The 19,653-nt window shown below is 38.7% G+C and overlaps 2 protein-coding genes across 3 annotated transcripts in view; both read right to left on the bottom strand.

Moving 5' to 3' along the window:
• The window catches only part of LOC149113726 (uncharacterized), a 20,520-nt gene extending 7,895 nt beyond the window's left edge, over positions 1-12,625 (bottom strand). Inside the window, exon 1 of one of the 2 annotated variants that reach the window (XM_089286314.1) lies at positions 12,560-12,625. The gene's annotated coding sequence lies outside the window, so the exon portion shown is untranslated. Of the gene's footprint in view, positions 1-4,460; positions 4,527-12,559 lie in introns of those variants that run through there. The other variant, XM_089286313.1, reaches the window with a different exon arrangement.
• A 2,694-nt stretch (positions 12,626-15,319) lies between these two features.
• On the bottom strand, positions 15,320-18,135 carry LOC149113725 (uncharacterized). The gene is made up of 2 exons (XM_089286312.1): positions 17,468-18,135; positions 15,320-16,205 (listed from the first exon to the last, which is right to left on the bottom strand). Exons 1-2 carry the CDS (start codon positions 17,885-17,887, stop codon positions 15,417-15,419), a joined length of 1,209 nt encoding a protein of 402 aa, XP_089142438.1. The 5' UTR covers positions 17,888-18,135; the 3' UTR covers positions 15,320-15,416.
• Positions 18,136-19,653: the final 1,518 nt, after the last annotated feature.

The raw sequence follows: 19,653 nt of genomic DNA, 5'->3' as shown, positions 1-19,653 counted from the left end.
CTAATGGCAATAAATTATACATATATAATTATATGTATTTATTTTTTTCCTGTGATAAATTGGCTAACACGTGGGTTTGTTTATGCCACTGTGTCTCTGAATTGGCTTACTGTCGTCTACAAACCATTCGTAATAAATCTTCACTACGACTAACTCAGATACGAGACACAAAAGCATGTATTAAAGAACAAATACATTTCTTACAAATTAATAGTTACTGCATTTAGTTCATCACTTAAGTTCTACAACATTGCTTTTCTCCAGTGAGAAATTTTGTGCAAAGTCTGAAGTTGTAAGTTGCAAAAACAAGTTCTGTCAGTAGTTGCGAATCACTTAAAATCAGGCTTTGATACTGTAAACTAAAAGGCAGAAAGTGAGAAAATTAGAAATTGTCTCAAATACACAAGTGATAAAAGTGGTAAACTTGACTGAAATCTATAGACTCCTTTTTTTTTAGGTTTAGGGTTGAGGTTAGGCCTAAGGGACAAGGTGGGAGGTGCAGTGGCCTTGTGGTTAGTGTGCTCAGCAATGGATCGAGTGGTCCGTGTTTGAGCCCTGGTCAAGGACATTGTGTTGTGTTTTTGGGCAAGACACTTTTACTCTCATGGTGCCTCTCTCCACAAGTGGGGGAGGGACAGGGGAGTCAGAACCTCCCACTTCCCATACCTTTATCTCTTGACTCCCACCCTTGTTCGTCCTACTCCTGTCCCCTGTAAATTAAGAGACTCAAAACACATCCTAGTTGTTAAGCTGCACAGTCCTTAGGCATTTCCTTTTCCTTTTTTCTTTCGTTTTCAGCCTTGTCACTCTTTTCCACGTCTTTCAAGTGAATGACCTATGACATAACCACTGTCAAAGGGTTTCATTTTAAGCCTCATTTTGAGCCCAAGGGTGAATTTTTCTTTGCCTGTCGGCCTAGAAGTCTCTAAAGACACTAAATGAAAGTCAAATAACATTTTCAGTTCTTGTTTTTGAAAGTATTTGAATGAATGAATGACAAAAATTAGCATTTTGCATTTCTCTCCCGATTCCTGCCCTCTTAGCACTCCCGCTTCCCACCCTTTTCTCTCCCGCTTCCCACCCTTTTCTCTCCCGCTTCCTGCCCCCTATTCTCCTGGGCTCCTGCCCCCTGCCTCTCCCCACCATCAACAGATGGCTGAACATCCAGGAGAGGAGTTGCAGTATGGAGAGCATTGGTCAGTATTTTCTCAGTGATTTTACAGCATTGATGTTGTGGAAATCATCCATGGACAGTAAAAGGATTTTTGCTGAGCCAAAATGGAAAAAAGTATAATAGAAGAAGTTTTCTATTGGGAAATCCAGATAATAGTAACATGTAAACAAATATTAATTTTAGAAAGTTCTAAAGGTAATGTGCTCATAAATTATCTGGGTGGCCTTATAATCAGAAGATTGTTGTGTGAATACAGGGGGGATAGCCTATTTACAACTAAAAATGAAATCTTGTATTCCATGTCTTCTGCCATCTTAAGATAATCAGATGTCATGTACCTCTTGTGGTTTTTTTTTCTCTCTCTCAAACTCTAATAGCTATGCAACTAGTTTAAAACAATTTTCACACTTAAGAGGTGCTAAAAGCAAAATACAGAACTGCAACAATTCGAAATTGTGAAAAGAAAAAACAGAAATAAACATGAAAATTTAAAATTTTATTTTCGCCAGCCTCAAGCTCCCTGAAGTAGAGTATAATTAAAATTGGATATTTTATAATAAAACATACCTCGGTTCTTCCTCGAGTTGAGGCCAGATTTTGAACCCTTTTGGGACTTCAGTCCTACACTTGTTACACCAACGTGTCCAAGATTTATACGAAGCACTGCTTCGGCCAACTTGGTCTATAATTCGGTGATACCGAGTGAGGACAGGATGACCGTGTTTACTTACGCGAGTGTCCCCAATCGAACAAGTGGACGAACACGAGCATGTCTTCCCACAGGCTGCCCAAGCTCTCAATGTTATCCTTTTTTTTCCCTTTTTATGCGAACGTTCAGGCTATCGTGACATATGGCATGTACTATTACATAACGACCGAATTTGACCACGCGAAACATGACTCTCGCCTTGCAGCATATGGAGGTGTTGTGTTACAACGGTTTGAATTTATAAAGGTTTGTATGGGAATGCAACGGCTTTGCTTGAAAAGCCAATTATTCTTATATTTTGTGAGTAAAATCTACTTACCCTGTTGCTGTGTTGTATTCTTTGTTGTTTGCCAGCTCCTCGGGCCGATCTAACGCGATTTCGGCGAGTTATCGGTTTGTGGAAACCCACAAACCGATAACTCGCCGAAATCGCGTTAGATCGGCCCGAGGAGCTGGCAAACAACAAAGAATACAACACAGCAACAGGGTAAAGTCATGTTTCGCGTGCTCAAATTCGGTCTTTATGTAATAGTACATGCCATATGTCACGTTGGCCTGAACGTTCGCATAAAAAGGAAAAAAAAAGGATAACATTGAGAGCTTGGGCAGCCTGTGGTCTTCCCGACGAATTTGATCAAAATGCCGTTGACATACCGATTCATACGGTTCAAGCCCACCAATTCAACAAACTTCTGAAGTTGATGTCCTCAGAACACCGTTACAGCCACACAAAAGCTTCCTAGTTTTAGCCTTAGCGTACTGACTCGCCGGGTTGTGTCCTGGTGTACCGGTACACAGAGGGAATAACCATTGTACTCCTTTCTTTACGAACCTTTGTTTAGCTCTTGAACATTGTTGGGTCTTTTGTATCGGTTCTTGTGAACCGGTACACGAGGACAGAACCACTCGCCGCCTGCGAGCATTAACTCTCACAAAACAACAACAATTTCACATCGTGTGCAAGTTCAGTTTGGCTTTGGCACAATATATAATATTAACTGAGAACTATCCAACAAATGAGCGGAGTTTAAAAGCTAAGTTTACGGTGTGCCCTCTAAGTTTTGTATCTTTTTCACTGTCGACGACAAGACTCGCGGCGAAAACAATGTAAAAGTTGCAGGCATTTTGTAGTTTTGTTAAGGTGTACCGCTGTCCAGCAAAATACAGTATCGCGCCCCAAAAAAACCTATTTACGCGGTGTCGGCAAGCAGCTGGCTTCGACAAACAACAATCAACAATGATAATGCAAGTGAACTACTGAGGGCCTCTTCATATGAGCCAGGTAACCGGGCTGGCTCGGTTACCGGGACGAATTTTGTTGTCTGTTCATATGGGAAATTTCAGCCCGGTCTACCGGGATAAAATCCAAGAAACACAACCAAAATGGTGGAACATAAACTTGTATCGTTCGCGGCCGTCGCAGCTTTGTGGACTCTTGTAACTTTACTAATAAAGCTAATTCGCCTACTCCTAAAGTGGAAATATATACAAGGCAAAAATTATGCCATTTTGGCCGCTATGTTGCGAAAGCGGAGCTATTTCGTCTAAACAGTTGCGTCCCGGTTACCCGGGCTGGAGTGTTCATATGGGAAAATTTTCATTCCGGTTACCGAGATCTCGGTCGCAAAACCCGAGATCTCGGTAACCGGGCCAGCCTGGCTTCTCATATGAACACATCGAAATTTTTACGAAGGAAAGAGAAGCGAGGCGAGATCTCGGAAACCGGGCCAGCCCGGTCGACCGGGCTCATATGAAGAGGCCTTGAGCCACTTTTTTCTGGGAATACGAGAAAAAGAGAAAAGGTAGCCTCCAGGCTGAGAGAAAACACGAGCCATCCACCCTGAACGCTTACCGAAATGGTTTGCGGAGATATTTCCTAAAGCGAACGGAAGGCGAGTATTTGATATCGGAGGCGAAGAAGATTTCAAGAAGCTTGCTTCAAAGAGGAAACAGATTTAGGCTGAAGGAAACGGAGGCCGTCCTTACAGAGCTGAACATGAAAGCCAAATGGAAAAGATGTGGACGACAGCTTTTGGTTTAGACACCCCGCCAGCTACTTCATCTCGTGCGTTGGAATAACGCCAGAATGTTAGGATTAAGAGGACGAGAAGAACAGCTAAACTGTAAAATTCAAAACTTCAAAGAGCAAGGAAACGTCTAAGGATGGTTGACAGACTGGCAGAATCAGAAGGATCTTCTAAAAATGTCTTCAACAATATGGCCACAACCTGCAGTTCCGAATTCACAGCAGCATTTCTGCGCCTATTTGTTCAACTGTACATACAACCTTGAAATCTCGCCAGATTAAAATTAATTTTCCAGCAGGCAAGTGACTTTGCATTTTGAGAGAATGGTTACAATTATGATTATAACATTGTTGATTTTGACAGAACCAGTTCTGTTCTTGAAAGAATTTCCTTGGTGTTAAGTGTTAGTTAAGACTTCCACCAGAAGCATATCACTCAACAACGATTTTAACGCGGGATTCAAAGTTTTCAGTTAGGTTAACCGGTGCTGTTTCTGAATTGTTAGATTCGATTGTATTTAAACTTAGTTTATAATAGTGAATGAACATACCGTATGTACTAAAGATTTGTACTAAAGATTTCCACTGAAGATTTCCACTGATTTGAAGAGTAAAGAAGGTGTTAAATTTTACCTTTGAAATAACAGTAACATTTGAATGCAGCAGCAATTTATTGCGGCGCCAGCCACAGATAGTTTTGACCAATCACCAACTAGTACTCTGAAACGTAGTTTGCATACGTGGACATTGCGTTGCAACAATTTTAGTGCAGCGTTAACGTTGTCCTGGCAATTTTTCAGCCAATCACGCTCGGCAAAAGTGAGACGGGATATGTCGTCTCCGTCGAAAGCGAAACTATTGAAGAATTTCGATACTGATGTGAAGTATAAATATGAAATAATTCATATTTGAACTGTGGCTGTAGATGAAGGTGAAGAATGATCATCGCAGTAAATTTTCCAATTTAAGCAATTGGAAAGAAGAAGCCTGAAAAAAAAAAAAATCAGGGTTTCAACGGGATTCGAACCCGTGACGTCCGCGATACCGGTGCGATGCTCTACCAACTGAGCTATGAAGCCACACTTTGGGAGCGAGGTCAATTAATTGAGTTCATATCTTCCCGTGAGAAGTGAAATGATGTGAAGTATATACGAAATAATTCATATTTGAACTGCGGTTGTAGCTGAAGGTGAAGAATGATCATCGCACCGGTATCGCGGAGGTCACGGGTTCGAATCCCGTTGAAGCCCTGATTTTTTTCATGCGCCACATGACTTGACCAATGTTAAGTTGAAATAGACACAGAGCTGATAATTTCGAAATGTCCTAACCTCATTTGCTGTAAAAGGAGGTCCAAAGTCGATTTGACGTGTTTCTCTCACCATTCGTCGCACATAAAGCAGAAGTTTACTTTTGTTTACATAACGTCCGATGTACATCGCCAACTGTCAACCTCAGTATTGGTCGAATACCATGAATCTGTGACTCTCTTTCGACACATATGATCACCACTGCATCTAAGTCAAAAACGGCTAAGTCATTTGTAGATAGTTGCTTGCTTTGCACTACACCAAAACATTACGTTTGATCATCATGGTTTGACGACTCAAATCCTTGCTTGCAGCGGTTCCTTGTTCGTCAGGCAATACTGTCATCCCATTTTAGGGGGTAGGGGTAGGACAATTTCTATCTTAATACATAAGGCTCCGTAAGGCTGGGAACCACTGGGAGCACGCAATCGTGTTGAGTAGGAAGAGATTAAATTAAGAAATGAGAAGAATGAATAGTTTACCATTGCCCCTGTTGTTATCTTTTACTCGACCACCGCTACCTACATGCCCTGCGTTATACTGTAACGCTAAACTCATACCTGGGTCATTTCGCGCTGTGCAATTATTTTTGGTTTACATGTAATACAGTGGGCTACCCCCGGGGAAATGGGTGGTGACCGCTTAATGGCGCTAGCCGCTTAAATAGAGGTTGGTGTACCTTGAATATTTAATTTCTCACTATCGGGTTATAAATTTCTTGGTGAACATGGAGTCAATTCAAGACAATCGTGATAGAAGTGTATTTGAATAATCACTCGTCATGCACCTTCAGTTTCAGACTCTTATCTGCCATCGCCCTTTCCAAAACAAAGTGTTTAAATTTTGAGTGGCCGCTGAATAGGGGTAAAGACAATAATGAAACCCTTATTGGAACGACCAAACGGTGGCCGCGGAGGTAACCGGTCAATAGGTGTTTTATTTACAATATTTTACTGACAATAATTTTGGACTGTATTGACAACAGTCCTCTATTTTCAGTTACAAACATACCAATGCCTCGCCACTAGGCAAACAAAATACGCCAAATAAAATGGCATGGCCAGGGCTATTTACTCACGTAATTACTAATTAAATTTAGTCTGTTTTCCTCATGAATTAAACACGTTGTGATTTCCTATATTTATTTCAGCCAGTTCTTGCTTCATTGATCTATAATTTGGTTCATGGCGATTTTTTTAAAATTCTAGTGAGTACAGGCACTAGCTTTATCAGCTGTTGTCTGAAACATTTGATTTGGACCGAGGCCACGTACACTATAGAATACGATTATATAAATATACACATATTATTATATATATGAACAAACAGATGAACAATGATTAAATTGTTTCATTTATCCTGAGAGTGCTCTATACAAAATGGATCAAAATGTGCAGCATATGCCGTGACAGCATTGCGTGACGAACAAATCACGGCTGTAAGATTGTGCTGCGCCGACACGCTCATCAGCAATGGTCAGCAATCGATCAAACGTATTATTTTGGCGCAGTGCAAAGTAAGCAACTATCTACAAACGACTCAGCCGTTTTTGACTTAGATGCAGTGATGTTCATATGCGCAGAAAGATGGTCACAGATTCATGATATTCGACCAATAATAGGTTGACAGTTGGCGATGTACATCGGCGTTAACCTTGTGTAAACAAAAGCAAACTTCTGCTTTATGTGCGACGAATGGTGAGAGATCGACTAGAAACACGTCAAATCGGCTTTGGACCTGCCTTTTGCAACAAATAAGGTTAGAACATTTCGAAATTATCAGCTCTGTGTCTATTTCAACTTGTTATAGGTCGAGTCATGTGGCGCATGCTAAAATATACGTCTAACCCGTAAATTGAAATTTGACGACGGATGGTCAAATATTTGCATTTTTGACGTACTTTGAAAAGCTCTCGCGTCGCTCACAATCATTTTGCCCAAAGAAATTTTTACAGGAATCTGTAGATCATCCTTTTGCGATTCAACCGCCAGAAGCTTAATCCATTTGAAGGTTTCGCACATGGTGAAAATCAATTATATTCACGAAGTACTTTTAAGTGAATGAAATAGATGTCTTCGAAATTTAATTATTTTGCACCCAAAAAGACAACGTAACATTCCCTAAAACCAACCCAGTACACATTTAAACATTGCACAAAAATATTTGAGGGTTTTAAAGACGGAAGAATGATGTGGTTTTGCATGCGAGGCTCTCAAACTTGTTTAATAAAATGGTGCGTCAAATGACGATTTTAACGGAATTTGGTAATTTGCATATTTCTTTGAAATAAAAGGATATTTTGCCAAAAAAACTATCCAATAGTTTTTGTCATGCCCTAGCCTATCTACCATGAAAATATGAGCGAAATCGAATTTTCGACCCTTGCCGAGTTATTTTCCATTTTTATGGACAGGGACTCTTAAGTGCTTGATATTTCAAACGATTCTTCATGTATTATATGTTTGAGAAAGTTACGAACGCACGCAAGTTAATCTGCCCTGCAGTGAGTGTATCTAATCGTCGAGAATCGAGAGTCGAGGGTAAAATGTCGAGAGTAGAATGTCGAGAGTCGAGGGTGACATGTCGAGGGTCGAGGGTAACTTAAAAAATATATTAAAATAAAGTGAAAAATAAAAAATAAAAATAAAAATATAGTATATATGAAATAAATTGCTGAAGAAATCAAGACAGAATTTTCTTCCGCCAGCTTTTGTTTTTTTTGAGTAAAGCGTTGCGTGACACGGCCAAATGACTTCTCGCTCCTTATAGTCTTGGGCGGCGATACCAACAGCGCTATCTGTACTGTCACGCAAACGTAAACTCTTATTAGAGGAAACATGCACGCTAATTTTCATTTCTCGATATTCACGCTTATTATCTCCAATTAATTATTATCCAATTAATCAATTATTTAGCCTCCTCTGGTCTAGAGGTACGACTGTATTAGACATTTTAGAGATCAGTAGCTAAGAAATTGTTACTATTTTTTTCGTTTTGTAATGGAACATTAAAAATTGAAATCTGCGTGACATCAGTAACAAGGTCTGTCACCGAGTAGTAACGCGACGTTTAATGACGTTTGTTTTTCTTGAGAACGGCAAAAAATGTGTGATTTTCCCCTATTTTTTTAGGAAGGCCATTAAGAATTCGATAAAAAGCAACAGAATGAACGCTAAAATGGCTACTGTTACACCCTGCTCTAGAGCTTCCAATAAATACCAAATAAACTAGAGAGAATTGTTTGAAAGTATCCAATGTTATGAACAAACAGGAAGGCGTTGAAGGCTAAGATAAGATAACAGACATGAAATTCCCTTTTCTTTAGTACGTCACATAACCCTATCTCAATCCACTTTGTTTACGTTAATTTTGTTTGCTTGGCGATTATTAGAACAAGGTATGAAAACAATGAAAACAAAGATAGTTGCTGGTTTATAATAATGTTCTACAGTCCTAAATGGAGATAATAAGCGTGAATATCGAGAAATGAAAATTAGCGTGCATGTTTCCTCTGATAAGAGTTTACGTTTGCGTGACAGTACAGATAGCGCTGTTGGTATCGCCGCCCAAGACTATAAGGAGCGAGAAGTCATTTGGCCGTGTCACGCAACGCTTTACTCAAAAAAAAAAGAAAAGGTGACGAAAGAAAATTCTGTCTTGATTTCTTCAGCAATTTATTTCATATATACTATATTTTTATTTTTATTTTTTATTTTTCATTTTATGATAGACAGGGAGCAGTTTACAAGATCAAATGCTCCGACTGCCAGGCTTCCTACATTGGTGAGACTGGCAGAAACCTTAACACGAGACTGACTGAACACAAACGAGCCACGAGAAATGGTGATGCCAACAATCACATTGCTGTACATCATCAACTGACAAACCACAACATTGACTGGGACTCTGCTCACTGCTTAACCTACAGTACAAACTATTTTCAACGACTGACTCTGGAAAGCTGGTACACTAACCTAGAACAAACGCCTCTTAACAGATGTCAACAACTACCGGCGCCTTACAAACGACTTATCCATGACAGAAACGAAACCGACAAACGGACTTCTAACAGACCGACTTAACAATACACGGACCAAAACCGACCTACTTGACTAACAATAGACGGATCGAAACCCACCAATGACTGATGACAAACTTTACACGAGTCTTTCAGCCAATACCATCATGGCTATACCGACCAATCACGTTCAACGGACCAGACTTATAACATCATCGACTGACAAACACTATTCACTTGACTCTGAAGATGACTTCCGCTCAGGTTGTCGAAACGTCAGTCACCAACAACAGTTCTTTTCAGAACTACACTCACCCGGACGATCACACAATACGAACTATTGTTCTTTTTATTGCATTGGTAGACATAAGGTCGGCAAAATATGATAGCTTCTACAAGATTGTTAATTTGTTTACAGTATTTTGCACCGTTGCTGAGTTTTCAAGCAAACAAAATAGGCATTACTTAAAACAAAGATCAATATCTACCTTTTCATATTTACATCACAATGGTGTGACAAGGTATCTTATTATATGTAATACACGTTATTCCAAAATGGCCGGCATTTAAGTATTCTTTTGTTTACATGCAAATTAGCCCTTTTTACCTCGTTCTTAAACTCGAAATTCAAAAGAATATTTTCCCTTAAACGAGGCAACAAGGTCTCATTTTCAAGTAAACAAAAGAATACTAAAATGGCGGCCATTTTGGAATAAGGGGTATATTCCCGACCACTTAATTTTTGAAGGACAATATTTTTTGGGACATTGAAAATTCTAAAATCTTTTCTAACATTTCTGGTAAGAAGAAAATTTCTCCGTTCGCGATGTCAAACTTTGGTGTTTAGAAAAACATCACAAAAACCGCGAAATTTCATGCAAAGGAGTTTGCAAGCACAACTACTGTCTGGTCTCAAACATGCAAATTTGCCCTGCAATGCATATATTAAAGATAAATTGGCCTGCTTTCAGCTAATCAAGTCACAATGAGGTCATTTTCCAGATTAAATAAAAAGTAAAATTACTTGAACAATTTGTTAGCTATAACTCTAAAGAACTTTGATGTGAATAACGCTTTTTTTCTCAACCACACTGAATTGAACTTGCTCTTCAGTGAGTTAATTCGATTCAGAGTTATCAAGAATGTCAAAACGTTAGCGTATATAGTGAAGATACGAAAGACATGTCAGAAAATACGCGTTTTGGCTGTATTACACTCATCCACATTTTCAGATGACGAAATATGCATGAGAACTCTTTGCCCCTGAGGCAAATGTCTGAAATTTGACATACTTGATCACTAGTCATTCAATATTTACTTGATCGAAATATATTTACGTCAAACTTGTGCAACCAAGTCAGTTTTTTTCACACGAAAGTTCAGTTGTAGGTTTTAGAAGAGAGATTGTCAAACAGTAACGTTAATATATGTTTTAATGAAGATTAAGCGTAGTTCAATTTAGTCATCCATCGCTTAACGGGAACCCGCATGGTTCTTATCACCTTAAGGACTTTCGTTAGAAAATTTCCAACAAATTTCCAACAAATTTCTAATAAAAATTTCCAATAAAAAAAGTACTTATTTAGAACAATAATTGTCCACCAAGTCGATGCTCATTTTGAAATGTTTTCCAAATGCATCGCAATTCCATTATTACCAAAGAGCAAGCAAGGTTTCAGTGTAAGATAATGAGTATTGCTAACGCGAATACACACTGTACACACTGGTTGACTTTGCGGGTGTTTGGAGCGGATAAGGACGTAAAATCTTTGTGGCTTGTGCAACGCAACTGAGATTACGAAGGTCACGATGTTGTCAATTTCAATTACAGCGTTCTGTCAAGATTTGATATCGGCTAAATAGTACGTTTCATTTTAGAATCATCAGTAGAAAATGGAAAGAAAGAATCAAAACACTACAAAGCTAGGTTTTGTAAATTAAACTGACCGGTCTATAGAGTGTGTGCATTGTAACGCAATAAAAAATAAAATCAAAAACTATTCAGTGGATAAAGTCAAGAAATTGTGATAGTATAGACGATAAATAAAGAAGACAGTTCTCCAAGTTTAAGGTGTGTGCTTTGTCCCAAAGTTGAGATATTCGTCGAAATGTTCCGCGCAAAATTATAGAGTATGGAGCCGCCATGTCCTCCAATATGGTGGCCGGAAAATAGTGTGAACATCTAGAACTTACTTTGGCTATCTAGACAACTAATTGTCTGAACCGAACCAAAAACCATTTACACAAGCTCTTTTCCTAATACTTTAACTCCTGAAATGGCTAAAAATCGCGAGATAAGTGTATATTTTTCGGCAAGCGCGATCTTCATGTCACACACCACCATAACTCCGAAATTCAAAATGCGCTGGTTTCCAAACGAAGGACGCCATTGATCTGGGAAGTTGTAAACAGATAGTAATAGACCGTGAATAAATTTGCAAATATTCCGGCCACGTTTTCTTGACTTTTCCACAAAGCGTCTGGAGATCACTGCTAATAATTCAGCAATGCTACCTATTTAAACTATTTCTGAATTTTATTTTTTGTCAGAACCCTGTATCTTAAACGTGGCATGGTTAATTAAAACAATGTCAGAGCGTTTTGAATGAAAACAATCTGAATAAGCGTGGCAACCGAATTTGTATAATGAAGTGTGAGAATCGCAAAAAGCGCAGAAAGTTCAAAGTCGCTGTGGGAAAGGAAGATTAAAAGCGCAAGATATTTTTACATTTCTATGCTTACTAACCTTTTCTTAGCAGAATTCTGTTAAAGTTTTGAGCGGCCGGGTTTGGACTTGGGAAATAAACGCCAGCGAAGACATGCTATTTTCGCAGGTTTTCAGAAAATAACAGATAAATTTTCAGGATCCCCCAAAACAAAATATATTAAAAATAACGTGCATTTCTTCCCTTTGAACGATCACTTAACGAAGGGATAATAACAATATTTTTTGTTACGTTTGGTGGTCTTTGAGCAGCGAACTCGTCAATTTAGGCAATTTTCCGTCCTTCCAACGCTCAAATTTAGGCGTTTTCCGGCTGATTGTTTTGAGCTCTAAAAAATAATTTCGACGTATTTGCAAAAACTGAAGTCTTTGCATTTACTTATGACCGAAGATAGTTCACTGAGAAAAGTTTGAAGGAACACTTTTTTCCGACCCTAGGTGCAGTGGACCGCTTTTAGAGAGACTGTCCCCTAAATTCTTAACTATCTTACCGAAAGGTGAATTTTAGTTTTCGTACCTCGCAAGATTGGACCCGAAACGTTTAAGATACCTGTTTTAACATGACATTTTTGCATATCATGCAGGGGATAAGCTCACCTTTTCTGTGTAAGGAAATATAAAGAACCGATCCTTGAATGATGACTTCAGCCAATGTGGTACTGAACTGACACGTGGAATTTTAGCTCAAGCGTTGAGGACTACATCGATGACTATACTTCATAGACTACTCATAAATATTCAGTGCTGTAAATATTGCACAAATACAGCTGTAGAATATTGTTCTTTTTATTGCTCTGGTAGAGATAAGGTCGGCAAAATATGATAACTTCTACAAGATTGTTAATTTGTTTACTGTATTTTGCACCGTTGTTAAGTTTTCAAGCGAACAAAATGGCCATTACTTGAAACAAAGATCAATATCTATCTTTTCTTATTCACATCACAATGGTGGAATAAGATATTTTACTATGTTAAATTTTCCCGACTACATTTTTGAAGGAAAATATTTTTTGTGACATTTGTGACATCTTTTCTAACATTTCTGGTAGAAAATAAGGAAATTTCACTGTTCGCGACGTCAAACTTTGGCGTTTGGAAAAACATCACAAAAACCGCGGAATTTCATACAAAGAAGTTCGCAAGCACAACTATTGTTTTGTTCTCAAACATGTAGAGTTGCTAGCAGGTGAACAAACATCTCGTCGTTGAAAAGGTTTTGCTTTCGTGGATTTTTAAAATGGTTAACTCCACTTTAATTGCTTTCTCTCGTGAAAAATCTTATAATTTTTAAGAGATATATGTTACTGATTTAGCCGGATGTCCGAAGGAAATCTCGAGTTTAACTTTGTTACAAGTTTATGGACCGAACGTGCATCCGAATACTCCCCAACACGGGCTAGTTTAATATGAATTGAGGCATATTATCTGATGATTTGTGACTAATATGCGTTTCATAATACGAATGGAGTATCAACTCATTATGAATATATTTTGATGCTCTTTTAGAACACTGCTGATAAAAGAAATGTGTCTCCGTGGTTCAATCTATTTTCGTTTTTCAGGTCGCTTGGCAAGTTTACCTGTACTTCTGATTCGTTCTTGTTAATCTGCAGCTCTTTTGTTGTTAGAACAAGGCATTGTTTGTGTTGTCTACCTATTGTTTCGATTGGGCAGCTGTAAAGAACCTTGAAGTTAAACTGACACTGTCTGACAAACATGAAGAGAAGAGGAATTGTGATCTAGTTTACAAGAAACTTCGTTTTTCTTTGTGGAATATTTTGAAATGCAATTCGCCAAGACTAATTCATGAGCGGTCTGATCTAGGCTCTTACCGATAGTGCTCGTAAAAAAAGCATTTAATGCTTACAGCAGTCCTTGTTTTTTTGCCAAAAAAGTGCTAAAATAATGCTAATTTTTTTTTAAAGTGCTCGTAGGCTACATAAAAATGCTCACTTTTTTCCCATCTTTTTAAACATAGAATATTACATTTTTCAGATTTTCAGTTACATTTTTCAACAACAAAATGTAACGATCAATGTTTTTTTCCCATTAGTCCATTCTGGCTGACTTCCATTGTTCCTCGATGACAACGTGGATGACGCCGTCTTGGAACGAGTGTGATGGACTGGGTTTCTAGAAGGCAACCGCTGACCTATCAAACCCAGGCCTCCTCGGCTCCTTTGGCCAAAATGAGGGCAAAATGCATCTGGGAGGCTTTGGATGCCATAAATAAAGTCAGATTGTGCTTTTTAACACAAAATTATACAAATAATCAGTCGAAAATCCAAAATAATACTAGCAGTGCTTTTTGGGATAAAATGTTAAAAATGCTCGCAAAGCCAAATAATGCCAAAAAAATCGCTAGCATTATCGGTAAGAGCCTAGTCTGATCCATTTTAACAGTCCGTATTGCAAAATTTGGACACCTCAGGGAACCAATCAAAAACCTCTTCTTCATCGTGGACCAGTTTGACGTCATTAATCAAATAGAAGATGATGCTCCATGATCTCTAAGAAAGTAATCCATGCTTGAGGGCTAGAAGAACTGCTAGTGGACGCAACAGCAGAACGCGATTACGTTCGGCAGTTTCTCTAGACCCCAAAAGTGCGTGATTTTTCTAGAAAACATGGGTACATCATCTTCTATTTGGTTTAGAATAAATATAGAAAAAAGCGAAAAAATTTACATCTGAGAAGGAGCGGTAATTGCACTGGCAACACAACATCTTGGACGTACATGCTCGATAATTTTCAGCCAAGCATCTATTTAACCACTATTCCACGAGCGCGCGTGGAATATGCGATGACAGATAGCCAAGGAGGCGCGTAGCGCTGAGTTGGCTATAATCATATTATATCCATCACCCGCGGGTGGAATCACCGTTTTATAAAACTGAAATAAAATAAAAATTAAAAACCCAAAAATTACACATACACTTACCATATTTGTAAAGCATGGTATGATGGTTGTTATAATGCATCAAATATTTTCGCTCGCAGGCAATTGGTCTAAATACGTCACGTGGCCGAATATTCCCCAGCTAAAACTCGGGAATATCCGAGGATATTCCCCAATTTTCAAAACTGCGCGTGTTGCGAAAAATATTTGAAGGATAATAAACACAATAGTCTCCATTTAGCGCAAAAATATGTTCGGATATTTGTCCTTGGACATTATCTGTTCCTCAAAGCTCACAGTTTTCCTCGAGCTTCGCTCTCGGAAAACTGTTCGCTTCTCGTAACAGATAATGTCCGCGGACAAATACCCGAGCATATTTTCGCGCCAAACGGAGGCTATTGTTTATATATACCATGACGAATGAGCCAATGAAAACTCTTGAATTGCATTATCCATCAAGTATTCTTATAAAGAAAAATAATACACGGTCAGCTCCAACAGTGGGAATACAGCAGCTATATCATAAACAATAATGGAAAATTATTACATTGTACTTTAAGTTTTCATTTTTCCACCTGAGTTTATACCGAGCCACATTTCTTCTTTAGGTGTCCATCTTGGGTTTGTTAAACACGGCCTCAATTCAAACTTATAAGGTCCAGTCATTTTGGATATGTTGAATACATTTGGAAAATGACATGTCTCCGTTAGAGGAGTTAGTTTTAGGGAACTACTGCTTTTAGGCTCATCTCCGCTGAGGCGACCAAAATTTAGCATCATTTCCGGCGAGCTGCCGTGCACACCAACGTAACTATCACACACTCGAGATAAATTATTGAATTTTTCAACTGTTTTTGCTGGAGGATAAAGGTGAAGTCTGCGGTCATCAAAATGAACCAAGCCCTCATTGTAGTTGTACAGTTTGTTGATCCAAACTGGAATCTGCTGATCAGCATGTGGATGGCACAAAATGCTCCGAGGATCTTGGGAAAGGAAGCGTTCGATAATGTCGGAAGTAAACAAGATCCATGCTTCGTCGACGTAAATGAGGTCGCGATACGAACAGTGATATGAACCCCATATCAACCTCTCTGTGGGCCTGTGGGACAGTTCTGCTTTGAGTCTTTCCAAACATACAAAGTAGTCATCGTCGACTCGTAGTAAGTACACGAAATTGAATTTCGCTGTCGCCCACATTATGTGGTATAAATAACGAAGACCAAAGATCCGTGTGCTTTCAAGAGCCTGGAATTCAATATCTCCGTGCGACTTCTGTTCTGCGGAAAGTTCTCTTTCTTGTTCTTTGGACAGCTGAAGACCATCTGTAAAGAACTTGCATTGAACCTACAAATAGAAAACAGCGATTTCTATTTTCTCCATGAACACTCCTCCGTAACAGGAATGTTAATTACTGAGTTTGCAAAAGTAGTTTCAACTCTGTTCTTGGTGTTTGTAACTGAATTTCTTAAACTCATTAGGTCATTAAGATTGAGCAAAGAAAATCATGACCGTGACGGCCGTTTGATATCTGATCTTAACTAGCGTAGATTTTTACAATTTTAATTCTCCGTGTTCTCCTTAGTTTTAGCTTAGATCGAGAACATATATCACTCAAGACAGTGTTTGACCACATTTCTAAACACCTCGAAGTTCGTCAAAAATACTCCGCTGCGCATCATATTTTCAATTCTCTTTTCTGTTTCGAAATGTGGTCAAACTCGGTCTTTCGTGTTTGATATAATACATGGTAAAGCACGTTCTATCGTGTTTAGTATTACAATTAATTCATGATTATTACATCTTCGATGTCTATCTGAGGAGCTTACAACAAGATCCGGGATTACCAGAATCGGTGCTCTATGGATTACATCCTTTTAAAGTTGAGATTAAGGTCATTCCCCAGTATTGCATTGCGCATCCTTACTGCGCATAATTTATGGCGTGATTAGCGCGCGCTCGTGCACGCGCATATTGAAAATATGACGGATTTGCCTTGATATTGAGCTCTATCAGTTGAAAAATGGCTCTAGCTCACCAACGAGTACGGGCAACTAATCATAAGCTTTGCGTGAGAAAAGACTGATCTAATTTCTATTGCTGAAAATTGAATAAATAAGAAAATAGCAGATACACTGTGGTCTTTTCTATTTTGCTGTCGGTAACCACGTCAAGAAATTTGGTTTAAACTTTTAATCAAGGATTTAGATTTCTGTCTGAATCAAACTTAAAATGTTTATTTGTGTCCGACACAATGTATTGACTGTAGTTTAATGCGTGTTCTCATGAGTCTGGGCTCACAAAGATTTTACAATTACTGGGTATGCGTTCTTATAATAAGCATTAAATAATGCCAAAATGAGGCATTTTCAATGCCTCACTGCTCCTTAATGAGCATGGGCACCCCCCTTTTTTATTTGAAAATTGAAGTTATCATATGACAAATATTCAGTGGACAAAGTTTGAACAAAAGTCTATTCAACTTTTATTTCAGAGGAATTACCTTAAGAACTGTTTCGGCCTGTTTCTTGTCAACTACAGAATTACCAGAACATCACTCCCTCCTACTAGCCAGCTGCTTAACGATTCACAGGAACCTTAAAACTCACCTCAATACCATCACACTTCTTCCACCATGTAGCTCTTATGGCTTCTCTCCTCTGGTACCTCGAGGGAGCTGTCGTAACAATCACCAACAGCGTAACAGATACTTTGTTGTCGACCTCTTGTAAATCACTCAGTTGGAACATGGGCGTGGCGTTTGTCTGCCAGGTCGGTTCATGATCTGATCTTTTCCCTGTGTAAGTGACCTTTGATACGTTAGCAAACATCTCCCTGAGCGGTCGTAAATGGTCGTACTTTTTGGTTGGCTTGTTGTACTTGTTGGCTGGCTTGCTGGGACGAAATTTGTAGTGGATGATCCCATGAAAAGTTGCTAAGAGAATTTCTAGGGAAAAGAATCCCAAGATGTAGAAAAAACGTCTGTTTCGTAAGAGAGGATTTCCCCGAAACATCGTTGAGAATGCCATGATGAAGATTGACTGCCGTTCTTGGTTATTAGTCAAAGGTGTTTTCTGTTCCTGTTTCTGTCCACAGGAAAACGAAAAGTCGACGTTTTCAAATTCTTCCAGTTTGAAGAGCGTTATCGAAAAGCTCCGTTTTCGTGACGGATTAGTGTGGACGGTAGGCCTAACCGTGGAAGTGAAGCTGCGTTTTCAAATTCCTCCGGCGTAGTGTGGACCGGGCCTCGGTTTGTTTCCTCACCTCGGTATTTTATGCTGAATTACTCTATACACGTCGCATTGGGCAGCGCTTATTGTTGTTGGTTTTGTTTTTACAAAACGTAAACAACTAACATGGAGTAGTCATCATTTCAATGCTGTTCTGCCAAACTGATATCGCTCCCACCTTTAATTGCACCGTTGTAGATTGAAGCAGAGACTAGCTTAAAAGTTAACTGTCGGCTCCAATATACAAATGATGCATATTTCTTCTGCCTTCACCCTTTAAACCGTGGTTTTCGTGTGTATACAGTGTTCTACAATGCAAATTTAAGGGCTTTTTGTGCACTTTTAATTACAGAAATTTCAATGCTTATTTAATTTTTAATGTCGTGTCCTAGCTTCTTTGAAACATCTGATATCCTAACTTTGCATAAGAGGTCTTCAATCGCGACGGAATCTTAAACTATATAATTATTTTTTCCATTAAGTGGGGTTTTCTGTTAATTTTGCCTCTAACTTGTTGAGGTGAAACACTAATATGGAAAGAGAAAATAAACACAATCAAATAGGCTGGTTAGCCTATGCTGGTGTCGACCTATCTATTATTTAAATCTACCGTTTAACTGCCTTATTCATTTTAATCCACGAATTTTTCCACGCCTTTATCTTTACAGATCATGTAAAAAATCAACTCTTTAAGGCTTAAGACTTTCGGCTAGAAAATAATGCCTGCATCTTAGATTTACTTTAAACGACATGCACCAGTTTTCGTGATAAATAAGCATTTTTGACGGATTTGATACTTATTTAATTACCTAATTTACCCGCCCAGGTGCCGTATTCATAAATAGAATAGCTATCGCTTGCTCGCTGAAATGCAAATCACCCAGCCAACAAAATAGCTCTTTTGAATAGAAATTATTCGGTTTTTGTTATTCGTTTGAGTTAGCCACTACAACTCGAAAAAAAAAAATAAAAAGAATCGACCTTGGCTTTTAATACAAGAGACAACGGGTCTGTCACACAGTCGCTTTAAAGAAGTACAGATAAAAGAAGTAATTTTTTTTAACGTGGTAATAAACATACAGGTCACAGTGGGGCCTCAATAAGAGGTTTGAGATCTTCGACGGTTGAAGGCTAAAAATGTTGATTTCTGACCATTGATAGTTAAATTTTTGTCTGTTTGAAAGTCGGTGGTTAAATTTCAGTGCTAACGGGTATAGGAAAAAAATCCGTCGCAAATTAAATTTGAGCTTGATGTCTTGATGTTTGCTGTTGTCGTTTTGAGGCTGTTTCGAGTTGTCATGGAAACTGAGCTGTATTCAAAAGTGCAAAAGTGCAACTTAATGTAGTAATCGATAGTAAGGTAAACAGAATAGTAGCGCCTTGATGAAGATAGCGACCTGTTTTAATATATATGCAAATACTAATTAACGCGAGTTTTACAACTTCAGGTGTTACCAGACAGAAATCATTTCTGCAAGGGGAGGCCTGGGGCGAAGCGCATTACGGTGCCTGGATACGGAACGTGGAGGCACGGAAACGGTTGCTAAGGAAAACATTTCCTGCGC

Source organism: Orbicella faveolata, unplaced genomic scaffold, assembly GCF_042242905.1.
Source record: "Orbicella faveolata isolate gen_17 unplaced genomic scaffold, um_ofav_v1 contig_14, whole genome shotgun sequence".
NCBI classification, from domain to species: domain Eukaryota; kingdom Metazoa; phylum Cnidaria; class Anthozoa; order Scleractinia; family Merulinidae; genus Orbicella; species Orbicella faveolata.
The sequence above is the reverse complement of the archived record's forward strand: the minus strand, read 5'-3'. Positions and strand labels throughout refer to the sequence as shown.

Coding starts and splice junctions, on each gene's coding strand:
- LOC149113725 (XM_089286312.1), bottom strand. CDS start 17,887: ATGGCATTCTCAACGATGTTTCGGGGAAATCCTCTCTTACGAAACAGA. Junction 16,206..17,467: donor AGAAGTGTGATGGTATTGAG/GTGAGTTTTAAG, acceptor TTCTATTTGTAG/GTTCAATGCAAGTTCTTTAC.